This window comes from Meleagris gallopavo, chromosome 2, assembly GCF_000146605.3.
Source record: "Meleagris gallopavo isolate NT-WF06-2002-E0010 breed Aviagen turkey brand Nicholas breeding stock chromosome 2, Turkey_5.1, whole genome shotgun sequence".
Lineage (NCBI taxonomy): Eukaryota > Metazoa > Chordata > Aves > Galliformes > Phasianidae > Meleagris > Meleagris gallopavo.
This window is the reverse complement of record NC_015012.2, coordinates 80,859,830-80,872,238: the sequence shown is the minus strand read 5'-3', so window position 1 is coordinate 80,872,238 and position 12,409 is coordinate 80,859,830. Positions and strand designations below refer to the sequence as shown.

The window sequence follows — 12,409 nt, the reverse complement described above, 5'->3', positions numbered from 1 at the left end:
TTGTTCAGCGCACCACTGCTGAATATAAATAACTGCAGCAGTGCTATTGATTCCCGAGCCTGTGTGGGTACCATTGGCTTCAAAAAACACTAAGAAACTTCTTCCCTGTTCTACCCAGGGAGGAAGGAACTCTTTTTTTTTTTTTTCCTGCTTTGTTTCCTGATGAATTGTTAATTCTGGATTCCTGAAACCGTTAGCTGTTTCTGGAGACTGAAACTCCTCGTTGCTGCAGTGAGCATGTATGAACTAATGCAGTAATCGATGCTTGCACTCCACTGCAGAAATCTGTTTGGATGACAAGAGCTCTCATAGCCCTGTTTGGTGTCACCAGTGCTGAATGTTTGACGCTGCAGAAAAATTTGGCTTAGGATCGGGACGCAAGGACCTTAGGGACATTTTTTTTTTAATATCATCTCCTTCACAGTGGAGTGGATTTTTGCTATCGTTTTGGCTTTGCTACAGTTGCAGATTGCAATTTGCAAACAACTAGATGCCAGTTGTTCTTTTTTAACCATTCTCTTGCTGATGCTGCTATGTTTGCGGGGTTTCTTCAGTTTCTGCTCCATACAGTGCATTCAGGGACAGGTAAACAAGTGGCTATACGGTGCAGAGGTTTTAGATATGTTTTTCTGTTTGTTTATTTAAATATATCTTTTCATAAACAGATTTCTTTAACTGTACAGTTTGAGTGGAGATGTTGTATCCTCTGAATCTAAAGCATTAATCATAGCAAATGCACAGCTTGAGTAGGGAATAAGGAATCATTTTGCTCATAACGCTGTGTTTCAGTTATGTTTATACTCAGAAAACTTATGTGCCAGACATAATTTGACATTATATGGCCTGAGGTTTTGAACAAAAAACGCTTGTTGTGAAAGCACACATCAAAATGTAGGTGTTTCTGAAAAGTAATAATAATCTGATTTCTTACAAATATTTGGTATGTCGGAGAAGTCATTGCTAAAGAATTTAGAAATTTACTTCAGGAAGCAAATATTCAGGTATCTTATTTGTGTTTGCCAGAAGACCATTGATATGTCCTCAATCCCCTGGAATGTGCCATCAGTAGTTTTAGTAAGATCAGATTGGAATATGTGTCTGTTACTTATGAATGCATCCTATTTTAGAAAAATATTGTTGACAGTGTATACATAGTCTTGTTCTATGTTTTATTGTTCTATATTTGCATGATATCCAGTTATGGTTATAATAATAATATTATATACATTTTAATAAACATTAAGTTATGATTGTGTTGCATGTTATCTATCTCTGCATCACCATACTGATGCATTGCACTTTCTGAACCAGTGAAGGACATTACGCCTCTTCTCTGTGAAAAAATAGATATCTGTATTTGGAATGAGATTCTGAGCTATATCACTAAGGATCACAGGGGAAAGTGAGAGGAAGGATTGATGACTGCAAGTTCCTTGGGGATTATGCAATGTGTTGAAAATAACAAAAATCTTTGAAATCTTTTATCTGGGCAGTGCCTGCGAAAGTCATTTTTGTAAGGATAAAAGAAAAAAAATCATGACAAGAATGAATCCTAAAGATTGTGCTAAGAAGTTCTATCTTCTCAAATATCACAGTTATTCTAACATATTTTAAGAAATCGGCGTGTGAAAGTAATTTCTTATTGCAGACTTTAGAAGAGAATAAGAGTACATACAGAGGAGAATCTGAAGAGTTGAATTACTGGAAATGAGGTTGAGGAGCAGTTGAAACAGATAGATTGAAACAGCAGCAGGAATATCAGGAAAACTAGATGCTGCTGAGCTTGGAAAGAGGCCAAGGTCAGCCTTAGCTGTGAACAGGTTTAAGGGGAAAGCTAGGGAAAATGTTTGCACTGATTCTAACACTCAGTTAATTGCCTTTAGTTACACCAAGAAAATAAAACCCTGTTTCTTCAGACTACTTACTGTTGCGGGCAGCCACAAATTGCCATGCAAAGAACTTTTGCGCAGCTTGGCACAGGTTCATGCAGTAGGTGAACCAGGGCTGGGACTGACCCTGCTTTGGGCAGGTTTAGGGCTGTGCTGTAGGGATGGCACACAGCAGCATGTCTCCAACCTTTAGAACAGTGTAAAACTGGGGAGCTGAAGGGTGTTTTATAACCACACCGCTGGGCTCTGTTCAAGTTATTTGTCTTTTGTTTGTATACCAGACCACACAATTACAAATGACTGCAAAACTGATCCTGTCTGACTAGCTATCGAGTTTAACTGATTAATCTCTCCATTGTAGCCACACTTCAGTTAACTTAAATTTTTAGCAGTGAAAATGTAACTCTTTTCTGCAAGGAGAAAACTGTAGAGGCTGAACTGACATAAAGGTCACTGTAATGTCAGGATGTTGGTTAAAAGCAAGGTATCCAGAAGATAGACTGTGATGGAAAGCAAAGTTCAAAAATGAAACACAAACAACAACAACAAAACCTTAAGGTCTCCACCAGTTTGATCTGAAGATGTACTTAACCTCTCTACTGGTGGGAAGCAAAGTTCCAAGTTCTTTCCTGGTTAATTTCCTAGTGTAAATGATCTCTGAATTTGCACTCTGGTAATTCTTTCTGCAGTATTCCCATCAGAACGGAAGAAAGAAAAGCCTTTAAAACCTCCCCTTACTCTCTGATGCAGTGTAACAGAGGAGTATGACGAATACTCATCAAAAAAGAAGCTCAGCAGACTTGTCTTTCTAATTTGGTGATCTAGAGTAGTACCATCACAATACTGCAGAAATGATTCTGAATTTAATCATAATCCAGAGAATTTCATCTCCTCTGTTTTCTTCTACAGCCCTGAAGCACAGGACAACAGAGGGATTTTTGTTTGTTTGGTTGGTTTTTTGTTGTTTTTTTTTTTTAACTCAATTTCTCTTTCATCGTAATATTTAGATAATTTATCTCCCCAGAGATTCATGATAATTAAATCATAACTTCTGTTCTGAAATGGAATTTCCTTGTTTATTTCTCCAGTTACTTTTGTGGATCTACCCAGTTGTTCATGTGTGCATTTATGTTGTATGATCAACACAGCTCACTGCCTTCCTGCCTGCCCCATTCCTGTGGATAATAACATTGCTGTGGCTTCTATCAGCACTTTTATGAACATTGTGTATTACCTTTTGTATCTGAGCAAAAATACCCTTTTTCTTTCCCATAGTAGGAGAAAATGTATGTTCAAATACACCCCCTTATTTGCAGTAGGTGCTACCAGGGCACTGATAAATCACTTGACATCATATCCATAGGATTTCAAGGGCATGAGTTGCTGCTTCAGAGCATTGCATTATTTTTCATTTGCTTATCCTTGTTAAAAATTCTACGTAATGACTACTAATACACCCTAGATTTTACTTACTGCTTGGATTTGAATTTTAATTTCTTCATAAATCTGGCTTTAATGAATATTAAGACACAAAGTGTTAATTTGAATCTTTTTAGAAATTGCCAGAGGAAAAATACAGAAGGAGATAAAAATGAAAATATTGCCTTCAGAGATCATGCCAAAACAAACATAGCGTTAATTATACTAAACAGGAACTCAGATAATACAGTAGAAAGAATTTAATGTCAATATTGAGTTAGAATTAAATGGATATAATAAAATAATTAAAAGAACTCTGAATTTCAGAAAGATCTCCTTACATCCATCCATCTACAGAATTAGCAACCACTCAAGACTAATCAAAGTCAGTAAAATCAGGACACTGAGCTAGACCCAAGGCAACCAATTTTTTCTTGATTTTTTTTCTTTTCTTTCCTTTTAGATATTGCAGCAGCATCAGAAAACAATTAAAATACTTGCCTGCTGATTTAAAATTCTTGGAAGTGCTAAACACTTTTTCTACTGTCCTCAATAAAATGTTTTGAATAATGCTTTTAAAGGAACTTTTTGAATTAATGGATGTTATGCATTTTGCTCAGTATTTTAAATTTATAAGACTCTATAGATTCTTTATCGCTCAAAACGCGTTTTCTGAAGACCTTGCGTTACGTGTTTCTGAGATCATCCCTTTGTGGGCTTTGTAAACCGTATCATATACATTTGCACAAGTGCATAAGTGACCTACACATCCTCAGAATAAAATTTCAGAATGTCTGTAGGATTAAAACAACTATATAGCTGGAAGGGATTGACGAATGCTTCAGCACTCTCAATGTTTGAGTGAAGGAAATAAAAAAAGCTAAGTTGGTGCTCTTCACAAGCAAATTCTCCAAAGATTCAGGAAACTTAGGACCTTCTTTGTTATGCTTTGCCCTTCTCTAGGGTGTCCTAATTAAAATTTTTAGAAACGTTCACAAATCCTCAATTTGCTATTTGACTGGGCAAGTCATGATTTTTGACTGCAAGGTTCAGTTGGTGAGATCTGTAATCTTTGGGTTTGATACCTTATAATGATGGAGATAATTCAGGTAGGAGGTATATCCATCAAACGTACAAGTTGGCCCAGTTGTTTTTGTGTTGGATTGTCTTATACTAGTAGAACTTCTGCGAAACCTGTTTCAGCCAAGAACAAACACCAGAGCTATATTTACAAAAGAATGTGTGTGCAAATTTACTCAAAAGAGGATCACAAAATGAGTTTTAAAAAAATCTTTGCTAAATAAATATCTGGATAAAAAACCTACGTTATATTTTAACCAGCGTACAGATAGCTCACCTTACACCTTGATAAAACAAGTGTATTGGAAGAGCCTTCAGTAATCAGCCACTGGCAAAGCAGCCTTTTGCAAAATTAAATATGGACATGCATAGATCTCATCATTCTTGTAAATAAACAACTTTGTAACTATCACAGAAGTTAGAAATCACATGGATTTTTCCTTCTTACTAGATCCTGTTTAATACTGGTGGTGGTAACAAGCGAAATGGTATCTCATTACTTTACTGCTACTTGCTGAACTACCTCTGGTTTGCAAGTATCAATTAGCATTGCAGTCTGCACTGTGTTTGTAATGTAACTGCTTCTTTAAGAAAAGATTTTTAAATTTTTGTTTCAAAATAAAACCAAGGGTGCTTTTTTGTGTGCAGGAAAAAATACAGAATATCTCCATCTTCTACACACGCATGTATGGAATAAACATTGATTTTCAGTGTATGTAGGTTATTGGTTATCTAGTTCTAAAAGCGTGGTGCTCGCTAAAGCTCTGTGGATCCTTTTTCAGTTGCTTTTAGTTACTCAAAAATTTAGAGAAGTTAAAGAAAAACAATTTTTTGTTTCACCATTATATTATAATGCCTGAAGATTGTGTTTGATGGGATAATCTGCGGGGCTGGCTCTAAATTAGGAGCTCTAGGAGTCACAGGCGTGTGCGAGCACAGTCCCTATGTGACTATTATATGTCTAAATTGTCACTTGTATGTTCCAGTTTTTACTGGAACTTGGGAGTATGTCAGCATGCAGTGCTGATTATGTGTGACAGAAGGGAGCTCGTATCCAATGCAATTATATATTTTCGGTACAAAATATAACCTAAGCTTTGCAGTCATGTGGTGAATTCCTCCCACACGTTGTATGAGGCAGTCTGCCTTTAAGCTGCATAAACGGTAAAACACAGACCTTCTTTTGCAATGACTTAAGTTCTTAACTGTAGGCATCTGAAGTCAGTTGGTTTGAAGAGATAATGAGCATTTTTGTGAGGATTTCTGCATATATAGGCAATGGGTAGCTTCTGAACTGTCTCCTCACCACTTATATGTGGGGGCTGAACATCGAGTCAGGGTTGTAGTATGTTTTCTCTGGAAAGCTGGTCAGCATTTTGACTGTAGTGATTTAAACATGCATTGTTTATTCAGTGAATTAGTTTTCTCTTATTTTTCTTGGGAATAGAAGTGTTCTCTTGATTTAAAAATACAATGAATCATGTCTGTGACTGCGACCAGGTGTTCTTTGATGACAGTATCAGTGCACTGAAGACATAGAATCATAAAATGGCTTGAGTTAGAAGGAAACTCGAGGATCATCAAGTTCCAACCCCCCCTCTTACAGGCTGGGTTGCCAACTGCCAGATCAAGTACTAGATCACATTGCCCAGGGCGCCATCCAACCTGGCCTTGAACACCTCCAGGAATGGGGCATCCACAGCCTCTGTGGGCAGCCTGTTCCAGCATCTCACCACTCTCTGTAAAGAACTTCCTTCTGACATCCAATCTGAATCTCCCCTCCTTTAGTTTAAAACCATCCCCCCTTGTCTTGTCACCCATGTAAAAAGCTGACATACCAATAATAAATGGAGTGGTTTCTAGCTAAGGTGATGAGGAAGGAAAACAGTCAAGTTGATATCCTGTGTTTCTTTATATTTTTGTGGGTTGATATGTGGCTTCTGTTGATTTAACACCAGGAAACATTTGATCGTTTCCATGAAACATTGATCCACTTCCATGGGAGCTGTGAAAGATATAACAGGTCTTTGATGAGCTTTTTTTTGTCTCATTAACACGTGTTGTATCTGAGCCTAAAAGTTAACAAAGGCAAATACAGAGATGGCTTCTGTGACTGTTAATTAGATAGATTTAATCTGTCTGTATAGGAAGCCAGTTTGTGCTTTAATTATAGATGCACCCCCTCAAAATAATTGTCTGTTTCCTAGGGGTGTTCTAGAACTGCCTTATTAATTAACAGCTGAATGTTAGACTCAAGTAAGTGCATAATGTGGGCAGACTGGATCTTATCAATAGACTGTCTGCTTTTCATCTTAAGTAACGGCTGCAGACCTGGTGCATCTGGATTTCCACAGTGCACCAGAAGCACATTCTTTGCTGAATACCACCACTCTCCATACACAGTCTGGATTTGGGGAAGCATCTTGTAGTGTTTTTTATCTCCACTATTCAGGACTCATTGGAGTAGCATGGCTGGTCGTACAGGATAACAGGCTTTCTTGTATTTTGTGCCTGTTTCAACAAAGCAATGTTTCAGCTCAGCAGCAAAGACAAGGCTGTCATTTCTAATGCTTACCAGTTTTGTGGGATTTCACTTCACAGCATTACAACATCAGCTTTTCAAATGAATAGCACTGCTCGTGATGAAGTATTTCAGAGAAAACGTGTTTTGGAGCTTGCTTTCCCTTTATTTGGAAGGCGTGCATGTTGCAGACATAAAATCAAAGCAATATATTAGAAATTTGATTGAAGACTGCCAAAAAACTTCTCAAGAAAAGACTCAATCCAATTTGTGTCACGTTAAGTAACTTATGTCAGTAGCACGTTGAAGTCCAACAATATAGTAATTGAGCACTTAATAGGAAAAGTATTTTATTGCTGACAGAATATAACTTTTTGAATTACTCCCTCAGGTAGAAGGATTTTATAAAGATACACTTCTTTCACTCCATTAGTCTGAATTAAATTATAATTGCAAATACATTTTTTTAATCGTAGGCTCAATTTCAAAATATGTCTGTATGTTTTATAGAAATATATTAGTAATGTTCAGAAGTAATGGTAATACGCTTATCATGTCTTTTAGAGTCTTATTACTGTTACATTTTTCATGTTTTTACATTTAGAACATTGTTTAACAAGCAATTGAAAGCAGTTGAAGCTGAGCTAAATGAGCTAAATTGATGATTTCCTCACTAGAATTTTATCTTCTTCATAACGTCTTAAATCTGTAAAATACCACTTACTTTTAGTAATTTTTTACCAGTGGAGAGAGTAATTTGTGTATAGATTTTTTGGGTTTGAGTTTGTTTGTTTTGTAGTGAGAAAATCTCGCTACAAAATTGTGAAACTACGCTTTCAGGTTGTAAAGTCTTCCTTGGTATTTACCTGTGCCTGGAACTCTTCAATACTAGCTTGGTGAAGTTATTTTATGTACCTAAAGAAATATGCAGCTCTTGGGTACTGAATATCACTTCTGGGATACTGTAATGCAAGAACTGCGTAAGTAAGCAATAAAAAAAGAAATGATAAGAACATGGGACAAGAAATAATTTTTAAAACTATACTATTCAGCTGCAGATATATAAAAAATAAATCTAGTGTTAATGTTGCTGGAATAAAATATTTTTAAAGTCCGTTCGGGGATTTTTTTTTCCATTTTAATTTGTATGTTCGATTCTCATTCTATTTAGTGTGAAGAAACTGATACGTTCTATTGTAAAAAACATTTTACTGCTTTGGTTTCAACTAAAAGTTTACTTGCCAATGAGTTATTTAATACTAAATTTAAAACTTTAATTTTAAATTTATGAATTCAGTCTCTTTTTTTTAATTAACTTGGACTTTCCCCTTTTTTACTCCCCAATTCATGTTTTTTTGAATATTTAAAATATTGGCCAAATTGTAGACTTTCTGTCAGGAACTTTGATTTATTTACTCGCTGCATTTATGCATGCCCAGCGCTACTGCTGCGCAGCACAGCTGAGCTTGCATACAATTCCTACTTTCACTTTCCAAGAACAGAGAGAAAAACGAGTGAACCTATGGCTGGATACAGTGAAAGCAATCAGTTTCTTGGAATTTATGGAAGTTTGTAGCAGATAGGAGGGATGAAAGGGACAGAAGACCAGGGATTCATGTGTGGGGAGTGGGGGATGGTGAAGATGCAGCTTAGAATGAAGGGGTGTGTTGTGAGGGGCACAGGGATTAAAGTACACAGCTGAAGAGCAGACACCAAAGCCAGTAGCAGAAGAAGAAGATGGATGATGGCAACAGAATGGATGGGGAGGAACAGCATAAGAGGGTAAGCAGATGGTCAAGGGAAGATGAGCATGTGGGAGCCAAAAGAGAAGTTTGAGAGGATCTTGCTGCAGCAAAAGCTTTGTGGAGGATACTAGGTACAGGAAGGAACCGGAGGAGGGGTAGTAGGGAAACTTGAAAATAGGAAAGAAGAAAGAAAAAGAGAGCTGGGAGCAAAAATATCTCTGAGAACTAAGGGACTCATATCTGCCTGCTGGAGTTGGGTTTATTTCTGCCTGAGCATTTCTCTACTGCAGAGAAAATAACTGTGAATCTTGGAGGCAAAGAGTTTGGGACAGTATATGCAAAAGGGAGTTGCTTTTTACTGAAAATTGGAGTCCATTAATGAAAATTAGAGAGCTCTGTGCCCGGGTCCCAGCTCGCTGACACAGCTTAGAATGGCAGTCTGGCTCCATCATTTTGTTGCTCTTGCTATAGTTCTGAAGTCTTTTTAAAGGTGCGAGAAACAACCCTAAAAATAGAAATGCAAGATCTCAAATGTGAAGTTAAGCCCTCAAAAAATTCCAGAACTGCAGTAGCTAATGCCTTGTGTGGTTATGCATAAGGCAATAATAAGGTCTTTAAAAGTAGCTTGTGAATATGATCACATAGTTGATATGGTATTACATTTTTTATGTATTATAAATGGTTATATAACTTGCGTTTCATAATGAGCATCTAAGTATTTGTATAAAAACAGAGTCAGAAAACTAGTAAACCCTTTGTGTAAATGCATAGTTTTTTCTTGCTAGAAGCCTGCTTTCTTTGGACATTTGTTGAATGCCTGTATGCTAGTAAAAGAACTTGTCTAACAGTAATGTTATGGAGATGTGTTCCGTAAAATCAGATAGTGAAGATGTATTGTTGTAATGTATTGTACGTAATAAATAAAATTTGTTTTCTGAAGATGAAGACTGTGGCGAAATTACAAAGAGTATCTGAAATAACTCACTGACCTTAATAAAATTAGGGTTTTTACCCAGTGGCTATTAAATGATCAACGCAGAGCTTGTGGACATCCTAAGAGCTGTTCTGTAATTTTTTTTTCTGTAATTTTTCAAATGACCAAGGTTCTTTCCCATAATGAAGCTAAAAAATGCCTGAATTGCAGGTATAAATAGAAAACTCAATAAGAAGTAACTGTTTCTTTCAGGCACTGAAATTAGCCTCTAGCTTGAAAGTTTAAATTTTTGGTTGTTAGAGTTTTTGTTTGCTTATTTTTTAAAAGGCACTGTAAGTTAAATGTCAGAATTGTCTACTTATTCTTTCCTTAGGTAAAAACTTTCAAAAACAGCTCTTTGATTATTTAAGACTGAACTTCTATATAGCACTGTTACTGAAAAAGATATTTGAAAGCAGCTGTCATTTTCAGTCCTAATGGTGTAACTGCATTTTGCTGATATACCATAGTAACGCCCTACGGGATGAAATAGTGCCAAGGTTCAGAGCTCACATTTAAAATTAGCACTAGGACAGAAATGCTTTGGAAGAACAAATCCAAAGTCCTGTTCTGTTTGTTCTGTTCTAGCCAGTATCATTCTGCAGAGTCCTTTCTGGTACCATTTGCACCCTTTCTTTTTGTAAAGAAAATTCTGAATTGCAGTGCCCGATGGTCTTCTTACTACAGTTCCTGCTTCTTCATTTTCCATTTTAGGAGTGCAGTTACATCACTGTAGATAATAGCCAGTAGAATTGGTAGTTTTTGCTACCAATTCAACCTTCCACTCTTTCAGACCAGGTTTTATCCTTGAGGTACATAGTATGAAAGTTTGTCCAAGCAAAATGAAAGATTGCAACCTCATAATTGCTGTTGATAATATTTGCTCATTTTGTGTGGCTGTTTTGCCTGGTAATCTGTGTATTCTCCTCTAGCTCCCATGTCCCTCTGTCTGTACTGGTTGTATCGATTAACTATTTGGCAGATTCTAGAGTGTGGTCTACTGTTCTGTCCTTAACTATAGCTAAGTGCCTGTTTTGTTGAAGTATTCTCTCTAGCATCATCATTAGTTGTGGTCCTGTGTGCATTCCATTGGGATGAGGGAGGAGGAGGGCTGTAAACACTGTGCACTGGGGTCTGTTCTGGAAATTCTACTGACAAAAAGTGTTGGAGTGCACAACTAGTCCTGAAGTGTGATTAATGAAAAAATAGAGGTCCAAATAATTGTGTTATTGTACACTTTTGTTTTTGTATGATTAGTCTATATTATTTTCGAACTGATATGTTGAATTTAATTCAAACATTGCAGTTTTTGTATTCACTTCATCAAAATATTGCAAACTGTTAAAAACCATGCATGCAGAAGTGATCACACGTGCATCTTCCTCTGTTTGAGAGATTACACATTTCTTTCTATTCATATTCTTCCAGGTGACTTGGATTATTACTGGCTGGATCCTGCCACGTGGCACAGCAGAGAGACATCTCCTATTAGTTCGGTAAGCAACAAGGAAAAAGAACGTTGTAAGTATGAACTAAAATGATTGCTGATGATTTCAGTTTGCTATGCATATTTAGATACTAAAAAAAAAAAATTATGTACAGTGAGTGTGGAAAATTTGGCTTCATGGATCATTGAAACAAAATACAGAAGAGATTTTTATCAAAATCTCTACTAATTTTGTATAGATTTTAAATCTAATACAAACTGCAAAAGAAGCTGTGAATGTGATACTGCTTCCGGAGAAATTAGTATTATTTTTTTCTATTGAATTAGAATGGGAAAGGATATTATTGTATAATGAACACGTATGCTTTGTGCAACATATATGTTATACTACAGAACAGAATTTATAAATATAATTTTCAGGGTCCTGAAATCAATAGCAAATGTCTAATTTTATTAGTAGCATTCTATTTTAAGTAATGAATTGTATTGAACGTTCAATTGTAATATAAATCTAGCTGCAGACTTACTACTGAAATTTTTTACATAGTGGTTGCATTTTTATTTTTATTTTTTTTCACTGCTTGTTTTTATCAACAGCATCCAGTAACGTGGCAGCCTTCTAAAGAGGGAGATCGCTTAATTGGGCGTGTTATTCTTAACAAGAGAACAACCATGCCAAAAGAATCAGGTGCATTACTGGGGCTTAAAGTAAGTGTCACATGCTTCATGTGTTTGGAACCTTAATGTATCAAGTCAGAGAACTCTCCAATTACTCCAATTCATTTAGTTTCCCAAAATACTCATTTTGTACTGGACTTCACAGATTTTTGTCCCTAAGGTGCCAGAACACTTAAAAGGAATCCTTCTGGAGACTGCTGGGGAGTACAGTGTTCTAGTTCAATAACATACTTATTTTTATTAATATGGAGCTCCAAAAATGACTGAGAAAATTAATTTAGGTGTCATCCTCTTTCCACTGAAACCAACAAAAACAGAAAACAAGAAGCATAAGAAACATTCCCATTCATTTAGAACTAAGTCAGCTTCTCCATGTGTGTATAGTTATCTGATAGTTCAAGCCCTCACATGTGATCTAGGTTGCTGGCTTATTGTGGTGGAATTAAATCAGGAAAAACCCCTGTGAACTTGGTAATGGTTTGTCACTTATTCATCTCAAAGGGAGAGAAGATAAAAACAGCTTTGTTCTACTAAACATTTTGTAGTCTTTAGCACTAGACTGGTTTTTGCTGGCAGCAAGCATAATTTTCTTAATATGTGAAGCAAAAGTTTGGCCCCAGTAGGAAACAGATTGAAAGGCTTCTCTGCTTTTTTTTT

The 12,409-nt window shown here is 36.3% G+C and overlaps 1 protein-coding gene across 24 annotated transcripts in view; it reads left to right on the top strand.

Moving 5' to 3' along the window:
- Positions 1 to 12,409, top strand: part of RIMS1 (regulating synaptic membrane exocytosis 1) — a 188,617-nt gene that overhangs the window by 40,025 nt on the left and 136,183 nt on the right. For 23 of the 24 annotated variants that reach the window (XM_010707745.3, XM_010707738.3, XM_031552575.1 and 20 more), the window contains exons 4-5: positions 11,056 to 11,123; positions 11,672 to 11,782. In XM_010707745.3, coding sequence (XP_010706047.1) covers positions 11,056 to 11,123; positions 11,672 to 11,782 — 179 coding nt within the window. Of the gene's footprint in view, positions 1 to 264; positions 586 to 11,055; positions 11,124 to 11,671; positions 11,783 to 12,409 lie in introns of those variants that run through there. The other variant, XM_010707749.3, reaches the window with a different exon arrangement.